The following is a 27,957-nucleotide window of genomic DNA, read 5'->3' on the forward strand; positions in this document are numbered from 1 at the left end:
TATATATATAAGAAATTTATGTTTAAATATTTATTGTAATAAAGTGTTCAAAACACTTTAAATGTAGAACAAGCCTTAATAATATTTTTAAACAGAATATGTCCTACAAAAGACAGATTACACTGCTCAATCTGGGGTATTTCGATGCATAGTACTGATAGGTAACAGCATACTGTTAATCTAAGCTTTTTCAAAACTTACAAATTTAGAGAATTGACATTTAAAGGATATCCTGATATATTCTGTGAATCTGGCCCTGATCTAACGCTTATTATTGTTGTTCAATTATTGTTACATCATAACAGAATACACCAACTGCCACCAAATACCCACAAAAAAAGTCAAATCTAACTAATAATGTGCCAAAAAATATATATTTTCCCAACTACTAGCAATCTAGCACTATCAGTCTCTCATTCTAATAGAACCTCAAACGTTTTGGCGTATATTTTATGCAATAAGATTTAATATTTATAAAGAATAAAGGAACAATCTCTTTTTTCTAATTTTAGCAGCCCAGAAAACACAGTGTAATTTGTTCAGGGTGGGGTTTAATTTTCAAAACGAGAATTTCATGCGTGCATAAAATATAAGGTCCGACTTTCAAAATACATAGTGAGTGTTTAACAAGACTGAAATACACAACCGCATTTGTATTGAAAAAGAACTGGCAAAAACTAGGGTCAAATTAGTTTTGAGTTACAAGGCAGTGCGTTTAATACTGGAGTAAAAATATTGGGACCCCAAGTTCAAAAGGTGATATGCTTTTTTTTTCATTTCTCTTCTTAAAAGAGAGGTTAGGAAAAAAGAAAAAAAGTAAACTCATTGGGTAGAAAGCCACAGGTTTAAAGGGCGATTTTTGGCTTTTTCCATTTTTATCTTCTTAAAAGAGAGATATAAGGAAAAAAGAAAAAGTAAACTCATGGGGTAGCATACTGCAAGCGGTAAATACGGTATGTACAATAAAACAAAGTTCCGCACTGGTACTATAGTATGTAACGTAATTGGCATGCTGTAGTGGCAATGGTAACGTTATAGTTCATAAAATGATGGCACACGATTTAAATACACATCATATGCTAATATAATGCTGTATGAAAGGCAAATAACAACCCATAGCCAAACATTTTACAATTTTAGGACAGATTATTAAAAGTAACGATTTTTACTCAAAAATGTATTTGTTCAGTTTAGGCTAAAGGTGATTTGCTACTAGTAGTCATAGACGCCACTTTAGGGGTGCCTGGGGTGGCATGTCACTCCAAGTTTTAAAACAGATGTAATATAATGTGTTTTATAACCCATTTTTTTATATTTTAATATACATTTTACCTTGCTGTTATGTGTCTATACAAACAAACATAGACAAAGTATATTGCATTTGACACATTAATCAATGAAGTTCCCTATGTTTTTCGCTATGAACCCAACTGCATTTGGAAAAAAATGGCAACCCCTGTTTTGTTAAAAATTCAAAAGCACGACGCCTATGCTAATAGTGTATTAGTAGTAAAATACTAATTTAATGTTACATGCTTATACAGTTCAAATGGTTGGTCCGACATGGAAAAATGGGTATTTAGATACAGAAATGAAAGAGTGTAGTTGTATTAAGTTGTACTCATTAACGAAAAAAGTTAAAAAATAAGAGAGACCACATTCAATTAGTAGTGCAAAACACTGAACAAAATAGAAGAGAAGTCACATGATCAAAAAGAAAAAGGCTCTTGTGAGTTGTGACAAAAAAGAGATGTTAACTGTTTTTTTTTTGGTTAAAATTCAACTAACCCTTTTTAAATAAAAATTCATACCTAAAAAAATAGGCTTTTGCAAATACAGTTTATAATGTGATATAACCCAAATTGTTACAGCATAGAAACTTGAAAAGTTATTAAATATTCAAAAAAAATTCATATAAAACACTCAACCAATAATTGAAACAAGATTTTCACTTGGACAAAATGAGGAACAGTTTAGTATTGTTATGTTGTTACTAACATACATATTTTGAAGGCAATGATCTATATATGTTTACACTTAGCTGTATATCATCAGTCATGAGAATGAGGTTCCCCTATTGGCATTGTGTGTAAAACTTCATCAAGTAATTGGAGGGCTCTGTAATAAATACGGTTAAATGAGTGAGTGTTAAGTTATTTATTCTCTCATGGTGAGGCACCGACACTCATTATAACACAGGTGTTCTGTTTCATACACCTCGTGCCACCCTACGAGTTACCAGGTATGTTAGTGAGTAAATATTTTTTAGTTTATTAATATATGGCTGACAATTTAGTTCTAACCCAGTGGTCATTTATAAGTGGGATAGAACCCATTATGTGTTACTATGTAGGACCTCATTTACATAGAATCAAATTAAAACAGAAAATAGCCTTGAATTGAAAATTAAAACAGAAAATAAGATTTTGAATACAATACAAACACTTACCTATGCAGTTGTATTTCTATCCAACAAGGCGTTTGTTTTATATCTTGTCGAGGGTAGTCAGGCCCCCAGCCTTTTACAAAACTCATTCTAAGAATACAAAGTCTACGGAGATCATCCACTCCTATGCCTGCAGCTGCTGATAAACCTGGCAGACCTGGAATTAAGATCAAATGTGGATACAGTTGTGAACTAATTATGATATAAGTGTAATAAATTCTACAAATCTAACTCTGATCTGGTGCTCATAGAGTTATTATACAGTAAAAGTCCGGCAAGACTTCATCAGAATCTGTCTTGCTAGATGACGGACGAAACTTCGAAAATAAACTATGTTTTTATACCAGATGAGCCATTGAAAGATTATTTACATTATGCCTGGTAGCAGAAGTAACACAAACACAATACAGCATTTGACCCTAAAAACCAACATTAACGGAGTTAAATACAATTGGTACAGCTAATAGTTCTTACCTATAGCAGGGGCTATTCCACCTACAGAACCAGGTCCAGGTATATTCCCTGATACAGCAGCAGCTTGTGCGTTTGCTGCTGCTGAAGCTGTGTTAGCTTGTTGCTGCATCTGTCTATGGCACTGCCGCAAATCAAAAACCTGGAGGTAAAAAATAGAACCTTTGTTAAAAAAATTAACCCGTATTATTTAAGTTTAAGGGTGTTGTGAATGGAGTCACACTGTTGGCATGTATTGTAGAATGTACATCCCTGGGTGTTGGGGTAATGTGCCAACTCTGGCCCTAATCTCTGGGTGTTGGGGTAATGTGCCAACTCTGGCCTAAATCCCAGGTCCTACAACTGTCTTGCTATAGTACTTTACCCATTTAAATACCTTCAACCATAGACAACATAGAATATATCCACTTACCTTTATATAAGCATTTGGGTAGATTTTATGAACTGCATCCCCTGGTGACCTGCCTGCTTCCCTATCAAGGTAGTAGCTTTGTACAAATACTGCATGATCACTTAAACACTTCACCCAAACGTCCCCCTCTCCATGGCACACTAGCTGGACACCTTTGCCGATGTGTAACCTGGTAAGAAATAAGTTTTGACGGTGCTCATGTATTTAACTAGGCTTGGACATACACATACTAAATATGCATCATGTTTTTTTTGTGTTTTTAGCGAAATCTTGGTTAACACAGGCATAGTTAGTTGTATTCCTAGTCTCCTAGTTGTCAAACATGGATTAATAAGGCGAAAAATTTAGCCTGCCTGTTTGTATATGTCTTAGGTCCCATAGAGCGTCATGTTGTATAACATTACTAACGTAAAACAGAACAGACTGATACAGTTAGGTAACCAATGAAAAAAACACCAAAAAAACCTTGCTTTTTCTGATGCTTCAGTTCTATGTACGTTTGATAGCTGACCAAGACAAAATCTGTTGCCACCTGTATAGAAAATAAACAGGTACTAACTGTATTATAAGCGCCTGCCTTTAGGCAGAGTTTACAGGTAAAGACTTGATTCTGCTACCAATGTGGGCGTATGTGTCCTTGGGCAAGACACCTAATGGCAGTTGGTTCTATATGGATTCTCTAATTGTCAGCCATACACTACATCCAAAATAATCACCTACAAAGTTACATACATGGCAACTTCTAAGGGGACACAAGGTGTATGAACACCTGTGTTAAAAGGACTGTCCTTTTCTGCCACATGGGGATAAATAAGTACCATACATGGTAAATTATAAGCAGGCAAGAAGTGTATGAAACAGAACACCTGTGTTATGTATAATAGTAATAATACAGTATGTCCAACTCACCAGAAGGGTCAACATAACCATCCACAGTAACAGCTGGACACGAAGATGGAACTTTAAATGTCTCACCAACTTGGACGTCCATCTCATATGCAGTGATTGAACACCAGAACTCGGGGCCTGGAAATTATAACAATATATTACTGTAACTGTATTTTTATTAACATACAAAATATGAATAATGTAACTGTAAATTTGGCGAATCTGAGCTTGACTTGTTGCTCATAGAGTTGGACGATTTGTAAAAAATTGCAGTAAGAATCTGGTGCTATGAAGGCGTAACAGACTTTTAGCGGAATAGCTGGTATAAAAACGAAGTGTATTTCAATTGTTTCGTCAGCTATCTGGCAGACTTAGTCAGGAAAACTTCAGGAAATCAGATATACAATACATTTTTATACCAGATAATATATATATATATATATATTATGCCTGGTAGCTAAAGTAACAGAGGGTAAGTTAAAATACCTGGATGTGTGGATACTGGTAGGTAAGGAACATCATTTGGTGAATAATAAGGTGCAGTCATGGGCGTGCTCATTTCTGGTGTGTATTTCGCAGTGCTGCCAGCTTGCCAACTCATGTGTTGATCTGAAGTGCAAGAAAAAAGATTGGTCAACACAAATTTAACATTCATTGTTTTTGTTGTATTTTTTGTTAATTTTAAAGACTTTTATTCCACCTGGGTGAGGTCCTGCTGCATGGCATGACCAGGGACCTAAGATTTAGGGCAGAATTGCCTTATTACCCCAAGTTATTGAACATTTTCCTATATTTTTAGCATTTATGCATCTTTTCAGTGAGCATTGGGACTTTAACTAGCTAATAGCTAATATTCTACCAACAACCAAGCAGTAAAATAAATTTACTTCTCTGACTGTATTGTATAAGCTGTTGCGAGGCACTGCCAATAGCTTGATTAGGGTTCACTGGCGCGCTTGAGCTAGGTGTAGAAAAACTGGAAGCTCCAGGAGTATATTGCATCGTACCAGAGACAGGGCCATTGCTAATGCCATTCGAGGTACCTAACAGACAAGACATGGATTTTTTATTAAATTTTTGGCGAAAAATCCTGCATTTTGTTGCTACACTGGGGTAGCAGGGTAGACATATCCACTGTGAAATTCCGTGCTATGGGACCATGAATGGTTATATACAGACTAAACAGTGGGAAATTTATAATATATATACGTAAAAAACAAATTTTTAGGGGCAATTGGACAGATCTTTTTGGAATGAATTTTGGGAAAATCTCAATTTTAAGGCCTATCTAAAATGCACTGACGCGGCTACAAAAATCCCACCTGCTTTAGAGGTACTAGTGTATTCTTCTGAGGCTTGATGTTGTACAGGTCCCAATGGCATAGCTTCAGCCTTGCCCTGGTTCATCCAGTTCCCTTGCACGTCAGTTATCTTTAAATCTTGGTAATCGTTGGATACCAAGGGAGCTGCAGCAGCTGTATGAACATATGACACATTAATAAGTTAAACTCTTTTTTTGGTCAAAGATAAAGTAATAAACTTCAATTGACAGCTAAATATTGTTTTTAGCAATTTTGCACACCAGTTTTAGGATTAAAACAGCTTTTACCCTGCTGTTAGTGTCTATAGAAACAAGCAGGGCCAAAGTATACACTATACAGTATTCGCCACATTAATCAATGAGGTTCACTATGTTTGACGACTATGAGTGTATCTGTACTTTAACAATGTCACCCCAGATTTCGTAAAAAAAATAAAAAAAAACATGACACCTATGTTTTGTTTGCACTACATGAATGTTCAACCGTAGCAAAAGTATAAACAATATCAAAACACTTACGTGTATGCTGTAAAGTGAGTCCAGATAAATCAATTCCTGGCGAGACCACTCTATCATAGTGGTAGGGGTTAATACACACCGAGTCGCATTTCAAATCAAACGCGAATTTGCAGACTTTTAGGTGTTTAAGCTCGTTTTTGTGAAGATCTGGCCATCGCCATAAACGGGCATATATAACATGGGGGAAACCTTTGCGACCGGCTACCTGTTAGATACAATGAATGAATAAATGTAACTTTTTCTCCCGTGGCAGGGGAAAAATAGTCGTTGTAACACTAGTTTTCTGTTTTATAAACCATGTGCCCGCTTACAAGTCGACACAAGTGTAACTGTGTGTGGATAATTGTTTTTTTTTGGGAGACTTTATAAATATAGGCTAATATATATAGGCTAACCACTTAAGGGAAATATAGGCTAACCACTTTGCCATGCCACCGGTTAACATGTTCTAGCTTAACAGTTTAAATTTACCTGCAGCCTTCCATCCAGGGTTCTTTGTATAGTAACACATTTAGAAGGGTGGGCACCACTAGTTGTAATGGCGGTTATTAAACTTTCTAATTCGTCTTTTTTCTCTTTTAATTTTTTCACCAAACTTTCGATTGCTCGCTTCGCAAAAGATTCACTCTCCCCGCCTTGCCTAAAGGTATAATTTGTTTCATTAAAACGTGGTAGAATTTAGCCTGATGGGCATTAAATTTGCATAAAACTAAAATGTTTTTAAGAATCAATACATGTATATATATATATAGAATTTTTTTTTTTTGTAGGGATTATCATTTTGTACAGATTTCCGTTTATATTTGTTGATTTTTAAGTTGTAACACAAGGGCAAAAACTAAAACAACCTTTAAGAAATGTCAAATAATAACCTAAGTTAAAAAAAAACGAATAAAATATGATTCTGAACTCGTGAACTAATTATGGTTTGGGACTTGGCACTTTTGCATAAAATATAGATGACAAATACTGCAAACACGTCAAATTTTTACATACCGGTGGCACATAAGACTATGTACAATGCTTAAACACGCATCATTTGACGTCGTAGGGTTCTGCATTGTTTGTATTTGCTGGTCTGGATATCCAGGCGGTTTATTCTAAAACCACACACAGTCCAAATCACACACTAACGCCTGCGTAATGTTACATATAAATTAAAATTGGCTTTATTGTATAATTTTCTTAGCTGGGCAGAAAAAAATACCCTAAATTATCTATTATTTGTTTGTTTTTACAGGTGTGCTGTTTTGTACGTACTTACTTCGTGCTCACTGCCTTGCGTAAATTAACTTTTGATTCACTGCCGAAAGGACTTACAAACGCACATTCGGTTCGGGACCGCCAGTCTCTTTCTTTGGCAGTTTCACTACAGACGACGTAGGTTTATAAAATCGGAAATCGAAGTAATCACACGATTTACACCTATGCATGCAACACACGCATACAGCTCAGTGTTTGTATATACAATACAAGATACGTAATCACGACTGTCTTGAACGAGCGGTCGCGGACATCCAAGAAATGTCTTAATACGAGGCCTCTATTTTGCGATTGTGAACGAAGGTACTCACGGATTTAAAAGTTGAAAACGTTCTTGTTGGTTAACTGCCATAACAAAGTTAAGTATTTATTTTGTTTTTACGTAGATATATAGTTTTGTCCAAAGCGATAAAAATTTTTTTTTAAAACCAGAAATTTTGTTTTAATCTCTTTGGTTTTGTCTGCCAAATGGCATGCCAATTTTCGTGAGGGTGTATAACCACGTATTAAACTGTAATAAATAAATTCCATTTTCGCGACAGTTCGGCATAAAAAATAGCGGTCGGTGGGCTAAATCAGAGCCATAGAAAAACGTCCCTATTGCGTAAGCCCCAAATAGGCATACACGACCCAACACCGACCATTTCATTGCTTCCCGGTGGGTATCGTGACCGTCAATTCCCGCGAATCATACAATTGGAAATCGAAGGGCAACCTAGTAGAACATATAGTAGGCTCAACGATTATTCGTGGCGTTTAAGCTTTACAACCACGAACTAAATAGAAGCAGTGAACCGGTTACACATATAACTATATTATTAAAGACCCAGTTATCTAATTATTCTTTTCGTCAGCTGATAGCTTCAGTTTAAACAGCAGGACGCATAAAATTAATAACAGAACTTACCCGGAGCTAAATTTCAAATCAACTGCATATTTTCACGTAGCAAATATAGCAAACACTGATAAGCTTCCCTCAGATGTTCTTATACTCGAATATAAACTAACCAACTTACCAAGTAGTGTATAACCAACTTCTTAAAAGCACGTCCTAACAATTAACGCCAGAATAAAAGCGCTGGAATGTACGAACCGACATCAAGAAAAACAGGCCGAGTAACTAAACACAGCAAAACCCAGTCAATACATTTAAAGTTACACTGCCATACCCTTTAACAAGTTTTTCTGTACTAGAATATTTAGTAAGCTTTCCGATTAGTATAGGAACACTAAAAAGCTAATGGACTCTGCGCGTGGATTTATAGTTCTAACCTATTTTGAGCCGAAACGATAAAGATAGCGACTAATACCGACCGCAGATTAATTCTTTTAATATTTTTAAACAAGGAGACAGTAAAACTAAGCGAGTCACACTAGAAAGTGGAAAAACGCTTCAGAATTACGTCTTTTTGCTTTTTTTAGCAAAGCACAAGAAAAACTTGCACTCAAGACGGATTTTGGCGTTAAGACACCCAAGAAAAACTAGCGTTTTAACAGGTATACAGCACAACCCAAGAGTTGAGCTTTAAACTCAAGAGAAAAGACGAATCGTATTATCTGCTGCGGATGAGAAGATCCATGGTTGGTGAGGATGGAAACAACAATCCAGGACTCCAAGGTTACGATCTACTTTGTGACCTTTCAGTACTTTAACCGGCACGATTAGCGGATTTTGCATTAAATCACTGTAGGATAGAAACAAATAGTTTACGATTTAGTAATATGTTAGTAAAAGTTTTATTGATTAAGAGTTTCTGAGCAAGATATATCTAGTACTGCGGGGTAAGATGGAAACCATCAGCACACAACATGCCATATTTCCCGATCCTTATGCTCCTCGACTATAAAAGAGAATAAAAATACGAATCATCTTACCCCAACCTACTAGATTACAGTAAAATAAAAACATTCAAAGGTTTAAAAATGTATCAATGCATGTAACTTACTTTGCCTTTTAATGCGAGGATAAATAAGTTACATTCATTCATTCATTCATTCAAAAAAAAAAAAATGGGGAAAAACATTAAAAATACCTGTATACCATCCCATGGCTAACTACAATTGACCCATCATCACCAGCTGAAGCAAAAAGTGGATATTTTCGATGGAAGCAACACGCACGTATAGCGCGTTTATGATAACGCATTGTGCGGTATGGCTTGGAAGATAGGTCCATGTCAAACCATGAAAGACGGCAGTCGTAACTCCCAACGATCAAGTTATCACCTGTGTGTTTATATAGAGTTAGATTTTAAACACCTCATGCTTGTTAACGAGTTACCACGTATGCAACTTTGGTACAGCAAAACAAATGTGAATGAATGAACGTAATTTTTTGCATGGCAGGGTAACGACGGGTGTTCTGTTTCATATAACTCGTGACTGTTTACGAGATACGGTGTATGTAACTTTGTGGGTGATTATTGAACACAATTCTAGTTATATGCCAAAGAACAGTTTTTTAAAATAGAAAAGATCCTGTTGTTGAAACAAGCTGTAAGTACAAATACAACCATACATTACGGACTAAACCACTACAACAGATAGACAACATATTAACTTATTGTAAAATGAACAAAATTAGGTTTGTATAAAGCGTTTACCTCCTGGATGAATGGCAATTGATGAAATCCATTTTGCGTTTGACAAGAGTTTTTTCGAAAGCTGCTGTTTTACTAAGTTGTAGACACGTACGTATTGCTGCGTCTGTAAAAGATTTGGGTTTTGGATATTTTGTGCGGTAATGTAATGCTACAAATGTAAATAAGTACTGCAGTATACGCTTAAGAGATAAAAAAATCATGTTACTTATACTTCTACAGCGAGCATGAGGTGTATGAATGCACCATGTGCGTTTGATGTATAAAAAAACACCAATGTAACTCAAACATAACCAAAAATTTGCAAAACTACACTAAGTGTTACCATTAAACATAATAATAATAGCATACTAGATTAACTTAGTGTAATTTTTGCTTACTGCCACAAAGAAGAAAGGTCGGTTCGGATGAAACAGCACGCTCTGTACTGCTCCCTTGCATTTACTGAAGGGATTCTGAGACCTTCTTTTAGTGAGTTGGTGCAAGAATACTTGCGCATTGGAATTGTTGGGCACGGTGGCTGCAAAGTAATCGCCCTTGGCATGCCATGTAACCTTGGATACTGCCTGGAGATAAAATTGGTGAAATTGGTGAATTTTTTTTTGATTTTGAAGAAACTGTGGGAAAATAATTAATGTTAGTTCATTCTATTCTATGTGAGTGAGGTCCTACAGCGTGACACGCCATGTGATTTGGGATTTAGGCCAAAGTTGGTCCATTACTACCCATATAAATACGAATAAATATATAAAACTTTGAAAATGACATACTTTTGGATGTGTTATAACAAGCCTGTACCCATCTTGATATTCTAATCCTGTTTCTACAGATCTCCAGGGAGGAATGAGGGAATTGCTCTTCTCACTCTTGCTCCCACTCTGCTCCTCTTCCTCCTCATTTGGCTCATATGATTGGAGGAGGCTGTCGGTTGCCTGGGCAACCAGTCGATCTCCAATGTAGGGGTTCAAAATTATAATTTTCGTGTCACTAAAAAAGTTTTGGAAAAAATTTGTGTAACAAAAAAGGTCTGGGTGTTGGGGTTATGGGCCAATTTAGCCTAAATCTCAGGTCCTTTACAAGGACCTCACCCACATAGCATAGATTACCAAATTTTGTAGTAAAACATCAGTAAAAATGTGACAAACATTAAAAAGAAGAAAAAAAACACATAAAGAATCCAATACTAAAAAGGGGGAAATGGTGTTTACCACACTAAAAAGGTAAATACACATTAAAAAGTAAAATATACTTACACTGTGATAGCTAGAAGACACACACTGGTATTAGGACACCATGATATACATTTGATTGCTTCCTTTTCATCTATTTTAAGTTCACGCACACAACGAGCTGTTTGTACTTCCCATATTCTAACTACACCATCGTCAGAACCTGGGAATTTGTGTAAAATTTTTATTAAGTTATTTCAAGTTTCACTGTCCAGTTATAACATGGGTGTCTTCTTATACACCGGACACATATGGTGTATTCATACACCTCATGCTCACTGTCAAGTTATAACATAGGTGTTTTCTTATACACCAGACACACATGGTGTATTCATACACCTCATTCTCACTGTCAAGTTATAACATGAGTGTCTTCTTATACACCAGACACATATGGTGTATCTACTATTTATACACCTTATGCTTACTGTTGAGTTATAACATGAGTGTCTTCTTATACACCAAACACACATGGGGACTCATACACCTCATGCTAACTGTCAAGTCCCCAAACACAACACACCTGATGCCAACCATTGTCCTGTAGTATCCACCGATATAGTACGGACCATGGCTTGATGACCCCTGTAACACAGAGCTTGTACGGTGGGGAAAGGTCGAAGGTCACGGGGTTTAGGGAGGTCAGGGATAAGGTCATCAGGGTTCACGTTAAACTGAAAGAAAAAAGTATAAAAATTTGTATAAAATTGCAAAAAATGAATGGTGTAATTCAGTCATAGTCCACAGTATATAGTAGGGATAGATGGTCCATGTTTTCATTCTCTTTTATTGTCTCATTTGGTAGTAAACAAAGAACACAATTATAACAGTATCCTCAAGAGACAAGTTTTAGCACCCTAGGTGTTGTGGTAATGAGCCAACTTTTGCTTAAACCTTAGGTCTCATGACATGCACTGTAGGACTTCAGCCATTAATAATAAAAAAAACTTGGTCTCTTTCATCTTACCTTCATTTTCCTCTGACGAGGACACAGATAAAGATCGAGGCATCGGGCGAATCTCTCCTGGATGAACTTGGGATATTGAGGAACTCTTCTCAATGCATCGTGCTTCTCGGGGATGAAATCAAACTTCCGGTCTTCTGGGTCGTCTTCTTTCCATTGGTCAATCTAAAGGAGTTAATGAGTGTAACCTATTTATCCTAGGGTCTAGAGAATGACAGTTGTTGTAATACGGGTGTATTTTAAGTACATACATGAATGATTTTAACTTCTTTATCTCACGTAGCGGTGCAACGTCAATCATTATAAATTATAACACCGATGTTCTGTTTCATACACCTTGTGTCCGCTCACGGGTTACCATGTATGTAACTTAGTGGGTGATTGTTTTTCTGTATGACTGACAATTCATACAACCTATACACAGCACATTACCTCTTCTTGAGTTGGCAAATACTCTGGGGGTGGGTTATAAGATGCTTCATGCCCTGGCAGTGCTGGTTTAGGTGCAGGAATGTGCATTTTCTGTCTCGCAAGTTCACTATGGCTCTAGTAGGTTAAAAAGTAGTTAATCTGAGTGCTTTTTTTATCGGACGCATTTGAGATTGCAATTTTACGTTAAATATAATCAAATTTTGGCGGATTTAAATTTTAAACTAAATCCGGGGTAACATTGCTATAACACAGTTACATTCAGTTGTCAAACATAGGGAACCTCATTGATTTATGTGGCGCTTATAACAGCTAACACCTAGCAGTAGGGGAAAAGCTAGTTAAGGCTTAAAACATGGGTGCTAAAACAACTTGCCACTTTTTCAATATTTATGGTCACACGAAAAGTGATCCCAGGCACCCATATATGATATAACATTATACCAATGCCACATAAATAACTAAAGACGTTGTAACTCAGAAATTGCAAGCACTGATGGTGTAGATAGTTGGCCAAAAACTACATTACAATATAAATTTCATAATGTATACATTTCTTGACCACAAAATATAGAACTACCTTTTTATCATCATTCACATCTGCCCATAAATCATAGAACTTGATTTGTTCTTCATCATCTTGCTTAGGCTTGCCAACTTTTAGCCAACCCATTTTAATAGCATGGACAAGCTTGCCAACCTAAGTAATAATTACATTATAATGGGAAACAATATGAATAAAACTTGTTTTATTCTAAAGTGGTTGTTATAACAGGTGTTTTGTTTCATACACTTTGTGCCTGATTACCAGTTGGTACATCTGAAACTTTGTGACTGTTTTTTAATGTACATATGGCTGATAATTTAGGCAACTCATTAGTGACTACTAGGCTGGAGCAATTGCTGTTAAGTGTCTTGCCCATCGATCCACTCGCCAACAATAGTATGGAGCATGAAACCCATGAACTCTGAGCTATGGGCAGCCAAGGGCAGGCGTGCTAACCACACCAGGCAAAACATATTATACCAATACTAACCAATGGAACTTACTTTTCGTTTTTCCACCAGAGAAGGGGTGAAACTTCTTTTATGAGCAGGGGCGTTATTTATTGGGTGTAACATTTTTTCATTGGTGAAAAAGTCAACGTATGGCTGTAATGAGAAGTATAAGATTGTAAGTTAAAGTTAAATATGATTGAAAGTATGGTTACTTCGGCTATTGGGCAAAATGTAACACAGTCTCTTTTTAGTTTTGCTAGTATAATATATACATGTTAATTTTACTCAAATTCTTGCTGAATGGCAGATGAAACATAGGGAATATATTTATTGTTTATATATATATATCAAAAGCGCTAAAGAAGAACAGAAAGTACTGTTAAAAATGTTAGGGTGGAAAACTTGGTTTTCTGTTTAAATATCTTTTTAAGGAAACAGACAGGAAAAATTTGGAAGGGGCCTTAAATCTATAGTACTAACTGTATGCAAAAGTTCAATAAGCACCAGTTTGGCTGGAACTCTCATAGATATATTTTCAAAAACTATAACAGTGTATGAAAATGTAGAAATAGAAATATCAAAAAAATAGAAATAGAAATATGATATTCGAAATTCCTACTTCATGAGGGTCATATTTAGCATCGTAGAAATAACCTCGTTGTACTCTGTTAACCAAACTCAATTCCTCTTCAGTTAAAACATGGTCTCTCCCTGTTGTTTTATCATGGATCGTTTTCCTGTGGTCAGAAAATGAACAAAATGAGTTGCTAATAAAGTTTTGAATGCGTGAATGTAACTTGTTTAAGCACAACTTTTAAAAGAAGGTGACAGCATATGTTTTAGTATACCAGTTTTAAGCTTGATATAGCTATTACCTTGCTGTTAGGTGTCTATACAAACAAGCAGGGCCAAATTATACAAAAAAATCCCCAAAAAATTATCACCCATAAAGATGTGGTAACTCGTAAGCTAACATGAGGTGTATGAAACAGAAAAACCGTGTTATAACAACTATCGTTTCCAGCCACATGAGGATAAGCAAGTTACATTCATTCATTCATGTGCACCCAACTTACCAGTATTCTGGGTTGTCCATTTTATCGAGAAATTTATCCAATTCATCGTTATTTCGAATTGGTTTTGCGATCTTTTTCCCATCCAAGTCATAACCAATATGAGGAAAGTCTTCATACCATTGCATGGGTATGTTACCAACTGTGTTTCTGCTGTCCTGGTTGGGAATAAATATTTAAAGAATTACATTCCCTGAAAAAATGGTGCTGAAACGTTGGAATTGACCATGCTTTTATACTATACGAGCCGCTTAAAGATTACATTATGCCTGGTAGCAGAAGTATCTGGATGTTTTGTTATCTGAGATGCATTGGCACTTCAAAAATGAAGTAGAGACAGGAATAGTTAAGACATGTATTTCTATGCAGCGAATCCAATTTATTTGCTCTAACGTTAAGTGATAAATGCAGTGTAGAAAACCCATGTGAGCATGACTATCCTGGCATTGCAAACTCAATTTTATTCACAAAAAAAAACAATATCAGAATTTTTTTATTTTAATTTTAGAAAACATTTAAAGATTATGTTAACTTGTGTAGACAACTAACCTCCTCATCTGAAGTGTCATTATCATTATCTTCAGTTTGTTTCTCAAGTTTTTCATTTATTTTTGCCACAACTTCGCTTGTTTCCTTTTTTTCTTCTGTGTGTTGTGTTGGCTCTGTTGATTTCTAAAATTTAACAAGTTTTTTAAATAAAATGCATTGTATAAATACAGTTTAGAAACAATCTTCAACAGTATAGGCTATCTCAAGTTAAAGTCAACACAAATTTACAGAATATGCAACATAACATTTATCCAAAATTAAGCATGAGTTTGGCTTATTTTTCAGTCTTCTCAAAACAATATGAAGAAACTGCAAGTTTTTGCCTACTATAGTCAAAGGAGTGCATGGATAACCATGTCATTTTAACAATATTACCCCGATTTTTCTAAAAATAACAAAATCATGACGCTTTTGGTGGTAGAGTCATGCTGTCTTTATATTTGTGCCACAGTAGTGTGTTGCAAAGCAAATAAGCTTATCCTGTGTGTGTTTTAAAATGTGTATGTTTTATAATATGTTTATATGTATGTGTCATATATATAATATGTTTATAAGTATGTTTTACAATATGAACAAATCAAGGCAACATAAATCTATCACAAGTTTCTCCACACCTCATTCACTTCTTCCCCTTCTTCTACATCACTATCCTCTTCACCCAACATAGAGTCATCTGAATCAGAGTCCTCATCCTCACCAAGTCCAGAATAATCGCTCTCGCTCTCTTCTGCCACTGAGTGGGCGGTTTAAAAATATATCATTTAAATATTAATATAGAATCGACTAATTCATATAACTGGCAAAAAAAAATAAAAAATACCATTTTCTTCGTTCTCTTCTTCATTCTCTGACTCTTCTTCTTCTATGGGCTTATTTGTGAATAAGTTTTCCTGAAGTAAAATCACAAATAATTGCAGCAAAACAAATCTCTGATGGGTTAACGTTTTCCCGAATAACCTTTTTTAGCTAAAAAATGCTCTCTATGATATATCAGTACATAAAAAAATCTGTAATATCTCATAAGTGGGCATGGGGTGTGTGAAACAAAACACCCGTGTTATACCCACTGTCATTGCCTGTCACATAAGGATAAATAAGTAACATTCAATTACTCACAAAAAAACTTAAGTTTTACCTCATTCTCTCCCAGTATAGAGGTCTGTAATTCACTCAGTGGTCTCTTTTTCTTCATACTTGTAGTTTTATGTAACAAACGTAGATTAATCTGGTAAATACTAAATTTTATATCATAAGATTAGTTTTAGCTTTTACGTACAAAATACAAAAAAACTATCACCCACAAAGTTACAAGTGTGGAAACTTGTAAGCTGGCACAAGGTGTATGAAACTAAACACCTACGTTATAACGACTGTCGTTGCGCCGCCACGCAAAGATAAAAATGAAAGTCACATTCGCACATTCCAAATATTTTTTACACATGCAACTCGAAAGGGAAAACACCCTGCGAATCACACATGGTCGACCAGTCTTTTCGACAAGTGTAAAAAATAAGTCATTTAAACGATTTTAATTAAATTTGACAAAACCATTCAATTTTACACTGAATACATTTTATTATTATAAATTTATATTTTTAGAGAAATTTAAATAGAACCCAAATTTTATTTACAACCTTACTTAACGCTCGAGTGATTTCTCATAGCGCGTATTTCGTTTTGTTTTGATTGTAGCAGAAATCGAAAAATCGATACGGTTTTGCAGCAAAATTATAGTTTTTGGACATGGAATACCTAATTTTACTAATACTTATTGCTATAACGTTCTTATGCCTTGTATCTACCGTACTTTACTTATTAGTCCACGTCGGAATATTTGGAAATATCACAGTATGCGTTGGAAAGCCTGTTATACAAAACGTTTGCATTGGATATAAAACATACACAGGTTCCTACAAAAATTGCGGGGCCAACTTTTCTGCAGCGTTTACTTTATTCCCGCAACTACAAAGCATTGGGATTTACTACGAAAACCCGTACAAGTGTACAAAAGACCCGGCGTATGAACTTGACTATGCAGTCGGGCTAATATTAGCCGAAGGAGATCATAAGCCCGACCCAAAAATCGTAAAAACGCTGGAAAAAGAAGGCTATAAAATGACAGAGCTGCCAGCAATAGAATATGCAGTGCAAGCTAAATTTCCGCTAGTTTTTGACGTTTGTTCTGTCATTGGTTCCTGGAGAGTGTACCCGATTCTTACTAACTTTATCAACAAAAAACGTCTTTCTGCTCACCCATTTATAGAGATTTATACACCTGGTACTATTCACTACTTAGCACCACTTAGCAAGCAATCTGATTTCTTTGTACCTGGTGTATCATATAGGCCTGACAATTATGTAAGCTAAAACATGGTGTGGCAATACGCCAATACAGTCGAAAAATTGGTCCAACCATGTGCCATAGCCTACTCTTAAAATATAATTACCTTTCTGAATCTGCTTTGTATAATTGCTGATGCTATTTTAAAAGTTTTATGAATACAGTGGAGACATTTTATTGTTTTGTGTATAATTTTTGTGGTGCCAATGTAATGTGTTTTTATTTATTTGTGTTATTTATGATTTATAATGCTGTTATATTTGCTAAGAAAAATTCTGCAAACATACTACGTAGTGTAATTATACAGCTGTTTTGTATTCATGCATTTGATGCAACCTGTATAATTAGTAATTTAAAGCTGTAATAAATTGCATTTCCAAGACGGTACTTAAACATACATATCAATTATCTTAAATTTATTAAAATTTTGGCACAACTATTATGGGTGAATTTAGTTTCTTTTTTGTACTGTCAGTAAGTCTATTTGATTTTGCAACTCAAAAATTTTATATCTGCAATGGGTTCACAATTCGTCGTTCTTGTGTTATTTGTTTAAAAAATCCTAAAACGTTTGTCAATTTTAGTTGAAAAAGTGAACCTTTTGGTCAAATATGGAAATATTGGCCAGTGTGAAGTCTTTACTGCTTGCTGTGGCACAATATAGGAGTTGTAGATCAGAGAGCACGCTTTCACAACTTCTAAGACATATTGAGGTAACGTGATATACTGGTATCATATATTGTACCACTTTTGATTTTTGGGTTTTTAGTAAATTCTGGGGTGATATTGTTTATAGTTACACACTTACACTCATAGTCAAAAAAGAATACAATATACTTTGGTTCTCACATCACATGTGTGCATAATTTTATTTACAGTCAGTTTATTGGTATGCCATAGCCATAACTGATATAAAAACAACTTAAACAAGCATTTTAACATCAACTATTTTATTTAGGTTTTGCTTGCAAGTTTGAAAACGAATGAAGTTGATCAAATTTTCAACTCTTATAACACATTGGGTGCGGAGTGTCTGTCGTCCATAGTCGAGCTGTTATCCGCAAACGACAACGATTCACATCTGGTTAACAAGATATTTCAACTGTTTAACTTAATAGGTAAAAACTACAAGAATAAGGAGTTAATGACGCTTATTTATCCTTGCATGCTAAGGGGGTAATGACAGTGGTTATAGAACGAGTGTTCTGTTTCATACACCTCATGCCTGCTTACAAGGCACTACATATATATCCTTGTGAGTGTTTTTTTTTCTCTGTATGACTGAAAATTTAGACACCCATTAGTGACCACGGGTAGCAACAAAAGTATCAGTTAAGCATTTTGTTCAGATTTGTTTATTTTTATTCAACTTTTCTATTTTCTTATTTCTACAGCCAATGTACCACTTTCATGCAATTACTTATACAGCACATTTAATCTGACTGCAGCTTTATCTGCTTACATTGTTAAGCATGCAGAGTCTTCCGCAGATTCACATAACATTCTACAGGTAATATGACCAGTTTTAATTTATTGTTAACTAAATGAATGTAACCTAATAAGTTGAATGAAATTCAAATCTGCAGGTAAAAAAACACATTATAGATAAAAAAGGTTTCATTTAATTTGACCTTCATTATTGTATTCCAAATGATAAACAAAATTTGTATTGTTGTTCTTCCTTTTGCTAAAAACTTTTTAGCACATTCTAATCAAACCATATTTAAAGTGCTTAAGGTTACTTGAAAGAACAACTTACGGAAATTGTGTTCCATCTTCAACTGCTCATCTTGAAAAACTTCTCTCTTTTCTCCTGCAACAAATGTAAGAAATACAATGGATGCACAACATACCGCCCAGCGGCGTAACCAAAATATGCAAAAACAAATTTTTGTTGATATTTAATTATATATATACAGAGTGAGGTCCTGCAGCATGGCATGCTATGGGCATGAGATTTAGGCCATATTAGGCCTATTACTCCAGTTTTTAATTAAGAAGCTCTTTTATAATGCATGACTTTTTGTTTTACAGAGACAACTTGACAGGCGAATATGCCAGTGTTTGTCTTGGAGTATTAAGTAACTTAGTAGCAAAAAATGTTACTCTGCAAGCCCAAGTTAAAGGAATGGTATGTATTTGTGTTTGTATCCAGTTTTTTTATGCTAGTTTGTATACAGATGCTTAGAAAAACAAAAAAATATGAATGATATGTTATGCCAAAATACTTCTGCCAATAAAGGTAAAACGAACATTACTTTACAGATGGGCACACATCGTATACGAACACTTATGAAGTATTTGCGTCAAGATTCAATAATTAACAAAGTCAGTGTTCTATCCATTGTGACTTGTGTCTGCTGGGAGGATGACCTTGCGAAAAAGGTGACTTTTTTAATCTCTAGCATTACAATACAGGACTGTCTGTTTAAGTGTCTAGTTTTGAGTAATAGGCCAACTCAGGCCTAATCCCATGATATGCCTTGCTGTAGAATCTCAGCCATATAGACTTAAATATAGTCATTTTTTGCAGAAAAAACAATATATATTTTTCTTAACAGAGTTAACTCAAAAAAACTGAAAATGTATCCTTATGTTTTTCAGCTGTACTCCATTAAAAACGTTCCCCAAACACTGATGTTGCTTTTCTCTCGCTTACCCAACTCAGATGATCTTCTTACACAACACAGAGCAGCTGACTTATGTGTTGAACTGCTTAAACATGAGGAAATGGTTCAACCCTTTACAATGTGAGATTACTCTTTTCCTACCGTCTGTACAAATGACAGGCACTTGTATTGAGCCTGTGTTCTTGTCCCTCATGCACACTGTCAAGCTGTGATGAAAGCCTCCTAAAAAGAATATACTTTATGCTCATTGTGGAGTTATTTTTTTTTATAGTTTTCTGTTGCAATAGAAATCTTACTTCTCCAATGCCAGTGGCTTGTATTGAGCTGTGTTCGTGCCGTCCTATGCTCACTGCCAAGATATGACATGATCCATATTACAGACACCTCATACCCATTGTCAAGTTATAACAAGTGTTTTTCTGCCAGATATGAAAGCGAACAGAATTGTGCGGCTCGTCTTCTACTTTCATCAGTAAACTCCCCTCCCCAAATGGCAGCCAAGGTAAAAATAATACAAAGTCTCTAAACCCTCATTCTTTACAGATTTGTCCACCGTTTAGTACTGTTTACTGTGGTCGTTGGACATTCTTTAGAAGTTTTTTTACATTGTACCACCAACCCCTAAAACTCTGCTTATTAGTTCACAGATCTCTGCTGTTTTTTCATTCTTTGGTTGTTTTTTTAGATTTTGGAAGTTCTTCTGTCATTCTGTCAAATCAGGGGTGTTCGTCACTTTATGCATGAACGAATCGTCAAGTGCAATGAACCGTGGAAAGCCCTGCTCAGTCATGCTTCAGCGCACGTGTCGAGAGCCAATCACAAGGCTTCGTTACTCGCTCTTGACTTAATACTTGAACTTTGTGAGGTGAGAACTCATTCTTTTAAATCTCTGATTAATTTTTTGTTACTCATTGGGGTTAACTATTTCATAATAAATTTAAATAACAGCCTGGGCCTTTGGATATTGGCCCAAATCTGGACTAAATCTGTAACAAATACCTTACCCATACAGAATAGAAAAAGAACTTAGTATTTTACTATTTTTAAGTTAAATAAATTTTACTTCACTTTTAACTTTCGTCCATATTTTCTCAGGAGGCAGTGTCTTGTCCATTTGACGAAGAGGACGAGACATGGATGGCTGATCTCGTACCACTTATTTACCAGCAGATGGCACCAACCGTCAAGGACGAGGACCAATCAGTCTCGGAGATATTGCTTTCAGCAGCCACCACAAAAACCATGAAATCTCTGCAAATTTTAAGTTGTACGCATAGTCATATAGAAGAAATGTATAATAAGCATAATGCTATTTAAAAACACTTCAGGGCAGTTGCATGTATAAATTGTCTGTCATATATTTAAAAAAAAGGCTTGATCCATTAAAAAACAATCTTCCAGAAATTGCATACTTAACTCGTAAGCGGGTACGAGATGTATGAAGCAGAACGCCCGTGTTACGGCAACTATCATTGCCCTACAATGCGATGATATAACAAGTTACATACCGTTATTTAATCTATGGTTCTGGTTTTCTTACCTAGGTCTTTGTACTGAAGAAGAATTACGTAATCTTGTCGCTTCTGATTTTCGTGAGGTTGTTTTAACCCAAGTAATTGAACACCAGCTTACACACAACCTTACTGGGATGTCTGGAGCTTTTCTACCTGAATGGAGGTAAATATAGGATTCAAAATTGTTCTGATGCTGTGTCACAGTGGTTATCGCGCCTGATTCTGCCCTACAGGTTAATAATTCAAGGTTTGGCGCTTCTACCATTGTGGGCTTGTAAACTCTTGGGCAAGACACTTGTAGGAAATTTCCCTAACCAAGGCGTAACTTATGGATAGTATGAATTGTCCACAATATAATACAAACGATACCCCAAAAATGTTGACATAATAATTACCTAGAAATTGACAACCCATAAGCGGCCATGAGGTGTATGAACAAAGACTTGGGTTTTAGTTCAGAGTTTGTTCATTACCCCATACAAACCATATTTAAACATTTTATAAAATATATCTTCAATTGTCTATGTTTTACAGTAATGTTGGTATTGATGTTGTTCTGTTTGGTCTTGAACTGGTTCTTAAACTAAAAGCAGTGTTGCCAGGCTTGGAAAAGCTTCTCTATGAAACATTACAGGTATATGGGGCTAATCAATTCGATTAAAACATTGTGTAACACTATTTTTTTAATATATAATTTTTGTCCCAAAAGTCATGATTTCAAAAAGTACAAATGGAATATTTTTCTTATTTAACTTAGCTAAATAGTTTCAATTTGGTTTTGGATTTTAAAGAAACATTTTTTTGCTGTATTTCACTTAGTTTTCTTATAAAATACATTAATTTAAATAAAATAATTGTTTAATTACTTTATGCAGGACAACAGAATAGTCCCATTTTTAGCATCAGCAATTACAAGTAGCAAACGAAACAGAGTTCAAACAGCTTTACATTTACACCAAGAAGCTTTACCGCTACCAGATTTTCCTGCTGTGCTGTGAGTAATACCTCATGCTCACTGTCAAGTTATTTCACCTAGAATTTTAATGGCCCCATGCTCACTGTCGAGTTATAAGTGGCCGCAATTCTAAAAACCTCCCTAATTTACAGTTTAGCGGAAAAAATCACAACTATAAACAAACAGAACTCACTAATGGGTGACAATGAAGTTTCTACCACTGTACCCCATACTCACCGCCGAGTAGTAAAAACATCAACTTCTATGAGATCTGTAAAAGCAATGGAAACGTATGTAAACTTACCATTTAAGTGTCTTGAATTATACTTTATATCTTTGTGTTTTTTTTCTTCCATTTTTGTCTGTTATTTTAAAACCTTTTTCTTCTATTTTTGATTCTCCACAAATTTTCCACCTACTTTCAAAACTAAACAAACAAAAAGTTAATTTTAATTTTTACAATAAATATAACAAACTTATTTCAATCTACTTACCTTTATAAAACCACAGTATTCCAGCATACACGGATGACAAGGAAAATATCCTGAGTTTGATTCAGAAAATACAAAGCAATGATGAGGTATATGATGTCATAATGGTGATTATGATGTACCTGGGCGACATTTTCTACCACCCTAACTTTTTTAATCTAATCTTAAAAAAATAAAAATTGAATGTAGTCCAGCATATATAATACCTTTTTTGGGCAAAATCAGGCCTAAATCTGAGGTTTTTGACAAAAACCTCAACCTTATAGAATAGAATGATGGTATTATTAGTTGTTGGGTTTATTTTTTCATTTTTCTGCAGTCAAAATTTGAAACAACTGGAAAGACTTCCGAAATAATGGACATATATGAGCATAAGATATCCTCACTTGTGGTAAGTCTGCTATTATTTATGTAGCTTGGTGCAACACTAGTTACTATAAGCATTAGGTGCATCATTCTATTCTAAACTTCAAAGTCCTAAGGTTTGCCCTGTTAGGGTTGCTTATCACCCTGAAACACAAGGCTGCAACCCATTTAGGAAGTAGTGACTTCTGTGTTGGAACAATGTATAAAGTCAAGGCCTTATGCACACATACTGACAATGTTGTCAGTATCAAATACACTAATCCAGTATTCTTTGTTAACAATGCGAGTGCCTAATCACTGAGCCATAGGATAGATCTTTTAAATGCACACGTTTTTTAATTTTAACTCCAGACAAAGGAGAATCACCTTGAAGATTTATTGGAAGCAAAGACCCTTGCACTTGCACAAGCAGATCGCTTGATTGCGCAATATAAATTCCAACGTGGGAGGTGTGAAGAAGATGCTAGGAGGATGGCTGAGCTACTTAAAGAGTCCGAGGCTCGCTGTGAAGGTGAGGTTTTTGGAAGGTCAACTTGGAATGTAGGCTTATTGGGGCAAGGATGTTCTTTTTTATGAGGGTGAGCTCTTCAGTGAGGCACACCTATGACCTGGGGTGTAGGCTTATTGGTCCCAGTCTATTCTATGAGGGTGAGGTCTTCAGTGAGGCACACCTGAGACCTGGGATGTAGGCTTATTGGTCCGAGTCTATTCTATGAGGGTAAGAGTGCTGTGCAATGAAGCATGGCGACATGGGTATTTCATGCTTTATTTTTTACACAAAGGTGTAGACCCATATCGCTTTGTTCCTTGATCCTGCCTTGAATTTAAGCTTATTATATATGACCAAGGATATCCGAGCATTACGGAATAATGACCACCATATTGCAGAGATCGCAAGGCACATGAGAGAAACTGAGAACGAGCAAACAGCTGTTGAACGAGAGCTTGAAGCAGTGGTGGAAGATAATAAGAATCTACAAAACATTGCTGATCAGTACGAGCAGATGCAATCAGCTTTCCAAGACAAATCGCATAAGTTGGGAACTGTTTTTTTTGTATTACAATAGATAGGTTGTACTGTAATATGGGTGTCTTCTTATACACCAGACACACATGGTATATTCATACACCTCCTGCTCACTGTTCAGTTATAACATAGGTGCCTTCTTATACACCAGACAGCCAAACACTCATACCTTCTCATAGTTATGCAAAATCAATACTTTCACAACATATTAACAACCATCTTCCACATACAGAGTTGAAGTCCTGGAAAGAAACCTAAAAACTTCTAGACAAGAATACGACACACTGAAAGAACTGCATGATATGATGCAAAAACATAGCGAGAAAGTGAAACAACAACATAACTCGTAAGTTGGAAAGTTGATAGATTTGAGGAACAAGTTTGCCAAAGCATATACAAATACAAAGAGGGGGGTATTTAGGACCTAATAAAATAGATATATTTACATTGTTTTTTTTTTCAGATTTTGTCTTGATTTATAAAGTATTTGCCTTTTTTTTAGAGCAACTGTTCGTCTTGAAGAATTAGAAGAGGAAAGATTACAACTGATGAAGAGAATATCAGAGCTGGAGTCCTCCGTTTCGGACCTCACACAACTTGTAGAAGAACAAGACCGAGAAGTTCATCAGTTGAGGCAGGAGAAGACGCAATGTGAGGTTTTAATCAAGAAGATGAAGTTGACAATTGTGAAGAAAGACGATGATATAAAGGATCTTAAAATAAAGGTGGAGTTGGTTGTTTAGGGTATATTGCATCTTGGGATTAATTATTAGGTCTCGTGGTGTATTATTTCTCATTAAAGAGTACATCTTATAGAAGATTTTTAACTCTTTAAAAAGATTGCAAGGTTGGGGAACTTACATTACCCTACAGGTTGGGAGGCATTTTTTAGAGGTAATGGGTCAAATCTGGCATAAACCCCAGGTCCTTGGTCACCCATACAGTATAGAACAGTTGGGAATAAATTATCAATATATTATTATTGTTATTTTCTCAAGGTGTCTTCACAAGAACACAGCAAACAACAAGTTGAACACATTGTGAAAGAGAGAAACACAGAAATCAAAAAACTCAATTCCAAACTCGACTCAATGCATAAAAAGGTAACGTTCCCCTCTTATATAAAAGTGCACAATATGTTAAAGTTTTTCATTTGAAACATTTTAAGGCAAACAGCTGGCTTTGGCTTTTTTACTGTTCTAGTGGCAGAAGTACATTTTCTCTAGTGTAAAAGAAAATTATCCCATATTAATATCGATTTTTTACCGGTCAACACTGTTTTAGGTGGCAACACTGGACGCGGAACGAGCAGACGGGGCGAAGGCGCTCACAGAAAAGGACGAAGCGATTGAAAGTTTGCGACAGAAACTCGACAAGCAAGCTCAGACATTACTCATGATAACTGAACTGTCCAACAATATTAGGGGCAGCCAAGCGTGAATCACGTGATTCACGCATCCTCGTTTTGGTAATAACATATTTGCGTCCGTTTTCAAAATATTTCGCACTTTCAATTTGAAAGTCATCCCGCTAGTGCCACATATTATTCCTGTGATATATTATAACTTTATACTCCTTTAAATTCGTTCAAACTGGTAGTTTTTTCTGCAGTAGCATCGTACGCGACTGGCTAAGCGTGTATTATTTTAACCTTGTCCTAACACGCAACCGAGTAACTATATCGCGTATACAGCGATTTACATCAAGTGCCATAACTTTAAAACACGTAGATTTCAATATCTCTTGGCCCGTACGTTCATTTATTCATTTCGCATTTTATAACGCTGTCTTTCCAACCAAATAAACGCAACGTTACTTAACTTAACGTCGCTGTTGTTGCTGGATTTGAAATAGCTCGTCTTCTACGTCATCGATTTCGTCATCAAGTTCCCTTTCTCTCTCGATTTTAAGAAGCTAGAATGCAAGACATGGTTCTAGTAGTTACTAATATATAGTATAGGTACTGCAGTAGAGTAGGGGAAGACGGGACACCTTTAGCACATAATATCCAAGTATCCTGATCGTGTTTTGAACAATTAACAACGGTCTATGAGAGTCGTAAGGATTAGTTTTATAATTCTTTGATTGTCCTCTGTTTACTACCAAATGGGACAAGAAAATAGAATGAAATCACATCAAACCTGCGTTTTTTCGAGCTTCTCGCCGCTTCCAAGTCGATCTTTTAGTTTCTGGATGTCCTGTTTTTTCTTCTGCAGTTTTCTCATCTTTTTATCCAAGACCTCTCGTTTTGTATCTTCTAATGTTGGAACATCCGCGTTCAAAGGCCTTTCAAACGTTATCTAAGAATAAAAGGGAATATTTAAGTGGTACTTGCAATTTGCATTAAAGCATGGCGGCGAGCATGAGGTATATGATTAGTGTTTAAGTATACCATGCCTTGTGTATACGTAGAATATATTAGTCCACATATATGTACAACACCCATGACTCTTTAATGTAAGCTAATATTGAGTGATAAAATATCGCATTTACCGTTTTCTTAACGTTTGTTGTGTCTTGGAAAATGGCAGCTAACGTTTCCTTCGAGACGTTTGACCTGTAGGTAATTTTGAAGAGTAACTCGCATATTATGAAGAGTAATCCTATTTTTGAAAATTAGTAAAATCAAGGTCTAAAATAAATGTGTAGAAAAGGTAAACTAATTACCTACATAGTTAAATACGGGGCACGAAGTTTATGAAACAGAACACCCGTGTTATAACGACTGTCGTTACCCCACCACGCGAGGATTCGTAAGTTACATTCTTTCTCACGTTAATACTTACTTAACTCCAGCAGCAGCGTCTTGCAACAACCAAATTTTTTGCCGCAATTTGTTCATTAGCACGTGATCCTATATTAAGTGTAAAACGGTGTTAATATCACGACTACTTTAGGCAACTTAGCAAATTCGATCGCATGAGTAAAATGTGGTGTTTTATCAAACTATATGTTTTGTAAAGAAAAATATTTAATTCGTTCATATATTTTGGACTTTGAAGCTAACGGTAGTCTAGTCTTACAAGTTACAAACCAAAACAGTTTTTTAAATTTCTACGGATATGACGAATGACGTGTCCATGACGTCACCTATACCTCTTGTTTTTGTGCAAGTTCCATCTGATGACGTAGGCCAGCTAGCGAGCTGTCATTGCCCGATACAGGTTCTGGCGAGTCGTCACCTTTGTGCTTATTTTTGGCTTGTTTTCGTTGCTTATTCCTTTTTGATGCTTTTGTCACCTTTTTCTCATTAAATGGGTCACAAATTAGAACGTCTGTCATGGCCGTAAGAGCTAACCGCAACTGATTCTAAGTAAAAATACTAAAAACGACAACGAAATCATTAAAATGTTATCAATTTTAATTTAAAGTTTGGCTATGGCTTACAAATCAAACTTTATCTAAACGTAATCTGAAGCTTTAAAATCTGTATCCTACAGCAATACTTAGCCGAATCTAACTTTACCAAT

At 35.6% G+C, this 27,957-nt stretch overlaps 5 protein-coding genes and 1 long non-coding RNA gene across 8 annotated transcripts; 2 read left to right on the forward strand and 4 right to left on the reverse strand.

Moving 5' to 3' along the window:
• Positions 1–534: 534 nt before the first annotated feature.
• Positions 535–7,229, reverse strand: smad4 (Smad4 protein). 3 transcript variants are annotated; one of them, XM_026834761.1, is made up of 12 exons: positions 7,054–7,229; positions 6,529–6,697; positions 6,058–6,262; positions 5,540–5,692; positions 5,114–5,260; positions 4,704–4,826; positions 4,239–4,355; positions 3,795–3,861; positions 3,330–3,498; positions 2,921–3,059; positions 2,450–2,603; positions 535–2,118 (listed from the first exon to the last, which is right to left on the reverse strand). In XM_026834761.1, the coding sequence occupies exons 1-12, from the start codon at positions 7,116–7,118 to the stop codon at positions 2,052–2,054; spliced, it is 1,575 nt and encodes a 524-aa protein (XP_026690562.1). In that variant the 5' UTR covers positions 7,119–7,229; the 3' UTR covers positions 535–2,051.
• A 1,398-nt stretch (positions 7,230–8,627) lies between these two features.
• LOC100177341 (ribosome biogenesis protein bop1-A-like) lies at positions 8,628–16,452 on the reverse strand. The gene is made up of 17 exons (XM_002129739.5): positions 16,299–16,452; positions 15,984–16,053; positions 15,778–15,896; positions 15,164–15,286; positions 14,618–14,772; positions 14,161–14,278; positions 13,593–13,694; positions 13,123–13,242; positions 12,546–12,659; positions 12,117–12,278; positions 11,673–11,823; positions 11,174–11,312; positions 10,691–10,907; positions 10,301–10,486; positions 9,924–10,026; positions 9,354–9,546; positions 8,628–9,005 (listed from the first exon to the last, which is right to left on the reverse strand). The coding sequence occupies exons 1-17, from the start codon at positions 16,353–16,355 to the stop codon at positions 8,852–8,854; spliced, it is 2,283 nt and encodes a 760-aa protein (XP_002129775.1). The 5' UTR covers positions 16,356–16,452; the 3' UTR covers positions 8,628–8,851.
• A 358-nt stretch (positions 16,453–16,810) lies between these two features.
• LOC104265776 (testis-expressed protein 264-like) lies at positions 16,811–18,088 on the forward strand. Its single transcript, XM_009860531.3, has one exon. It carries the CDS (start codon positions 16,907–16,909, stop codon positions 17,528–17,530), a length of 624 nt encoding a protein of 207 aa, XP_009858833.1. The 5' UTR covers positions 16,811–16,906; the 3' UTR covers positions 17,531–18,088.
• On the forward strand, positions 18,015–26,307 carry LOC100179686 (protein CIP2A homolog). The gene is made up of 22 exons (XM_002124119.5): positions 18,015–18,217; positions 18,463–18,622; positions 18,899–19,014; positions 19,234–19,328; positions 19,539–19,635; positions 19,770–19,889; positions 20,109–20,254; positions 20,561–20,636; positions 20,820–20,999; positions 21,230–21,401; positions 21,679–21,811; positions 22,183–22,282; positions 22,524–22,642; positions 22,756–22,893; positions 23,114–23,183; positions 23,414–23,485; positions 23,812–23,971; positions 24,349–24,496; positions 24,720–24,833; positions 24,990–25,212; positions 25,486–25,590; positions 25,772–26,307. Exons 1-22 carry the CDS (start codon positions 18,116–18,118, stop codon positions 25,925–25,927), a joined length of 2,802 nt encoding a protein of 933 aa, XP_002124155.1. The 5' UTR covers positions 18,015–18,115; the 3' UTR covers positions 25,928–26,307.
• On the reverse strand, positions 20,163–20,811 carry LOC113474299. The gene is made up of 2 exons (XR_003395960.1): positions 20,431–20,811; positions 20,163–20,356 (listed from the first exon to the last, which is right to left on the reverse strand). It is a non-coding gene; the product is annotated as an uncharacterized LOC113474299 (long non-coding RNA).
• Positions 26,227–27,854, reverse strand: LOC100175053. The gene is made up of 5 exons (XM_002129587.4): positions 27,584–27,854; positions 27,274–27,341; positions 26,981–27,044; positions 26,629–26,787; positions 26,227–26,401 (listed from the first exon to the last, which is right to left on the reverse strand). Exons 1-5 carry the CDS (start codon positions 27,767–27,769, stop codon positions 26,309–26,311), a joined length of 570 nt encoding a protein of 189 aa, XP_002129623.1. The 5' UTR covers positions 27,770–27,854; the 3' UTR covers positions 26,227–26,308.
• Between the last annotated feature and the right edge of the window lie 103 nt (positions 27,855–27,957).

The sequence above is a fragment of the Ciona intestinalis genome, chromosome 6, assembly GCF_000224145.3.
Source record: "Ciona intestinalis chromosome 6, KH, whole genome shotgun sequence".
NCBI lineage: Eukaryota > Metazoa > Chordata > Ascidiacea > Phlebobranchia > Cionidae > Ciona > Ciona intestinalis.

What these genes read in the sequence shown, in the direction of transcription:
- smad4 (XM_026834761.1), bottom strand. Translation starts at nt 7,118, where the DNA reads ATGCAGAACCCTACGACGTCAAATGATGCGTGTTTAAGCATTGTACAT. An exon ending in CACTAGTACCTCTAAAGCAG is followed by an intron (nt 5,261 to 5,539) that starts GTGGGATTTTTG and finishes CTTGTCTGTTAG; the next exon opens with GTACCTCGAATGGCATTAGC. An exon ending in ACCCAAATGCTTATATAAAG is followed by an intron (nt 3,060 to 3,329) that starts GTAAGTGGATAT and finishes TTTTACCTCCAG; the next exon opens with GTTTTTGATTTGCGGCAGTG.
- LOC100177341 (XM_002129739.5), bottom strand. Translation starts at nt 16,355, where the DNA reads ATGAAGAAAAAGAGACCACTGAGTGAATTACAGACCTCTATACTGGGA. An exon ending in CTATACTGGGAGAGAATGAG is followed by an intron (nt 16,054 to 16,298) that starts GTAAAACTTAAG and finishes ATTTTACTTCAG; the next exon opens with GAAAACTTATTCACAAATAA. An exon ending in GACCTTTCTTCTTTGTGGCA is followed by an intron (nt 10,027 to 10,300) that starts GTAAGCAAAAAT and finishes AATCTTTTACAG; the next exon opens with ACGCAGCAATACGTACGTGT.
- LOC104265776 (XM_009860531.3), top strand. Translation starts at nt 16,907, where the DNA reads ATGGAATACCTAATTTTACTAATACTTATTGCTATAACGTTCTTATGC.
- LOC100179686 (XM_002124119.5), top strand. Translation starts at nt 18,116, where the DNA reads ATGGAAATATTGGCCAGTGTGAAGTCTTTACTGCTTGCTGTGGCACAA. An exon ending in ATCTCTGCAAATTTTAAGTT is followed by an intron (nt 21,402 to 21,678) that starts GTACGCATAGTC and finishes TTTCTTACCTAG; the next exon opens with GTCTTTGTACTGAAGAAGAA. An exon ending in CCAGATTTTCCTGCTGTGCT is followed by an intron (nt 22,643 to 22,755) that starts GTGAGTAATACC and finishes CCTAATTTACAG; the next exon opens with TTTAGCGGAAAAAATCACAA.
- LOC100175053 (XM_002129587.4), bottom strand. Translation starts at nt 27,769, where the DNA reads ATGACAGACGTTCTAATTTGTGACCCATTTAATGAGAAAAAGGTGACA. An exon ending in GACGCTGCTGCTGGAGTTAA is followed by an intron (nt 27,045 to 27,273) that starts GTAAGTATTAAC and finishes AATTACCTACAG; the next exon opens with GTCAAACGTCTCGAAGGAAA. An exon ending in AGAAGCTCGAAAAAACGCAG is followed by an intron (nt 26,402 to 26,628) that starts GTTTGATGTGAT and finishes CTTGCATTCTAG; the next exon opens with CTTCTTAAAATCGAGAGAGA.